Here is a 1,696-nt window from a genome sequence, read left to right as displayed (position 1 = left end):
TGAACTGTTATCTAAGTATTTGATTCTTCAAGCTGAGAGGACGTTGTCTCACGTTATTTTTCTAAATGTTCGACTGGTGTTTTGATAAAGACTGCCTATTTTTTCACAGAGGTGTGTTCGACGCAAATACATTTTTTCCTCTCAGGTCTACAAACCATTTTCCATGGTTATCCACTTTGGTGGTTTAAGCCTGAAAGAGGTGCTCTGCAATAAACCCGACCAATTTTAGACTGAATTGGAATGAAAGTCCATAACAACAGTTTCTCAGGAAGTTCATACGGTCTTGAACTGATCTTCAATTCCATGGAAACCAACATCAGTATCGCAGACGATCTCAACACCCATCAACTCATATCGAATTTTATGGAAACCAAGCGAATGTTTGCTCTCGTCATCGGAGTTATCATAGCCATTCTTTCTCCTCTAATCGTTGCAGGAAACGCATTGATTATTCTCTCTGTTTGGAAAGACCCTTTGAGGAATCTTCGCTCGTTCACTTCTACCTATATATTGTTGTCAATGGCCGTTGCAGACTTTTTAGTTGGTGCCATATTGTGCCCTTTAAATTCTGATTGGTCGCTGTTGATCAGAGCAGGAGATAAACCGTCTTTCTCCATACGCGTGCCACTTACGATAAATGCCGTACTTACCAGCGTGTCCATTGGCCATGTATTATTACTGACAATTGACAGACTATTCGCACTGCTTACACCGCTTCAATATCGTGTTAGAGTCACTAATAGGCTCGTCTCCATCACCGCTCTCACAATTTGGGCTTACGCGCTGGCTTTGGGAGTTTTTCACGCAACACTTACAGAACACTTCATCATATTTTGCATAATTTACACAGCTCAGGTTCTTGTATCAGCCACTGTTATCATCTCTATAAATTTTGTAATTATGCGTCACTTTCAAAGTCATTCCACCAGAGACGCTGCTGCGAGAGGTTCCCTTTCGATCCATCATCCCTTACACCGGGACAAGCAGCTATTTAAATCTATTGCCTTGATAGTTTGCATATTTTTGCTGTGCTTCACTCCGTGGTTTATAATTCAGTCAATCGTTTATTTCTCTGTGTTATATAAGTTAAGACCGGACTCTGCCATTTTAAAGGGACTCTGGGTTTCATCAGTGTTCGTTTATATAAATTCTGGGCTGAATCCTTTTCTCTATTCCTGGAGGCTCGCAAGATTTCGGGACTCTCTCAAGTGTCTGTTAACCAATAGAAAGGATGAAGGAATTCAGCATGAACATATAGAGCTCGAACAGTTTGATACGCGGCTGTAGGTCCCACGAGGGAAGTATTCTAATACCTGTGACTGGGGCTTAGGCACCGTTCATATGGAGAAAACTTGTCCCGTGTAGAAGGATTCGGGGGGAATGCTCGTCGTCTCACTTAGGGGTGATTGCAGATTTTGGTGTCACTTAGTGTCTTTGGGACGGGAAGTCACTATATTTAAGTGCCCATTCAAGTATCGCATAGGGCTATGCATAAAGAACTTTGCAAAAAATGCCGGGACACTGACTTCAAAGAAATCTAACTTTTGAAAAAGAACACAACGAGAAGCCAGGGCACTCAGACAGTCGCCATCGCGCTGTCTTCCAGCCCTTGTAGGTGAACAACGAAAGCTTTTCCCGCGTTGCTAAATTTTACAAAGTCGACGGCGAGATCCTCGAAGCCGAGCAGAAAATGTAC

General features: G+C 42.6%; 1 protein-coding gene across 1 annotated transcript; it reads left to right on the top strand.

The window, feature by feature from the left end:
* The first annotated feature begins 240 nt into the window (after positions 1 to 240).
* Positions 241 to 1,305, top strand: LOC140934306 (histamine H2 receptor-like). Its single transcript, XM_073383958.1, has one exon. It carries the CDS (start codon positions 241 to 243, stop codon positions 1,285 to 1,287), a length of 1,047 nt encoding a protein of 348 aa, XP_073240059.1. The 3' UTR covers positions 1,288 to 1,305.
* The last annotated feature ends 391 nt before the right edge of the window (positions 1,306 to 1,696 follow it).

Source organism: Porites lutea, chromosome 4 (genome assembly GCF_958299795.1).
Source record: "Porites lutea chromosome 4, jaPorLute2.1, whole genome shotgun sequence".
NCBI lineage: Eukaryota > Metazoa > Cnidaria > Anthozoa > Scleractinia > Poritidae > Porites > Porites lutea.
This window is presented reverse-complemented; position numbering and strand designations above follow the sequence as displayed.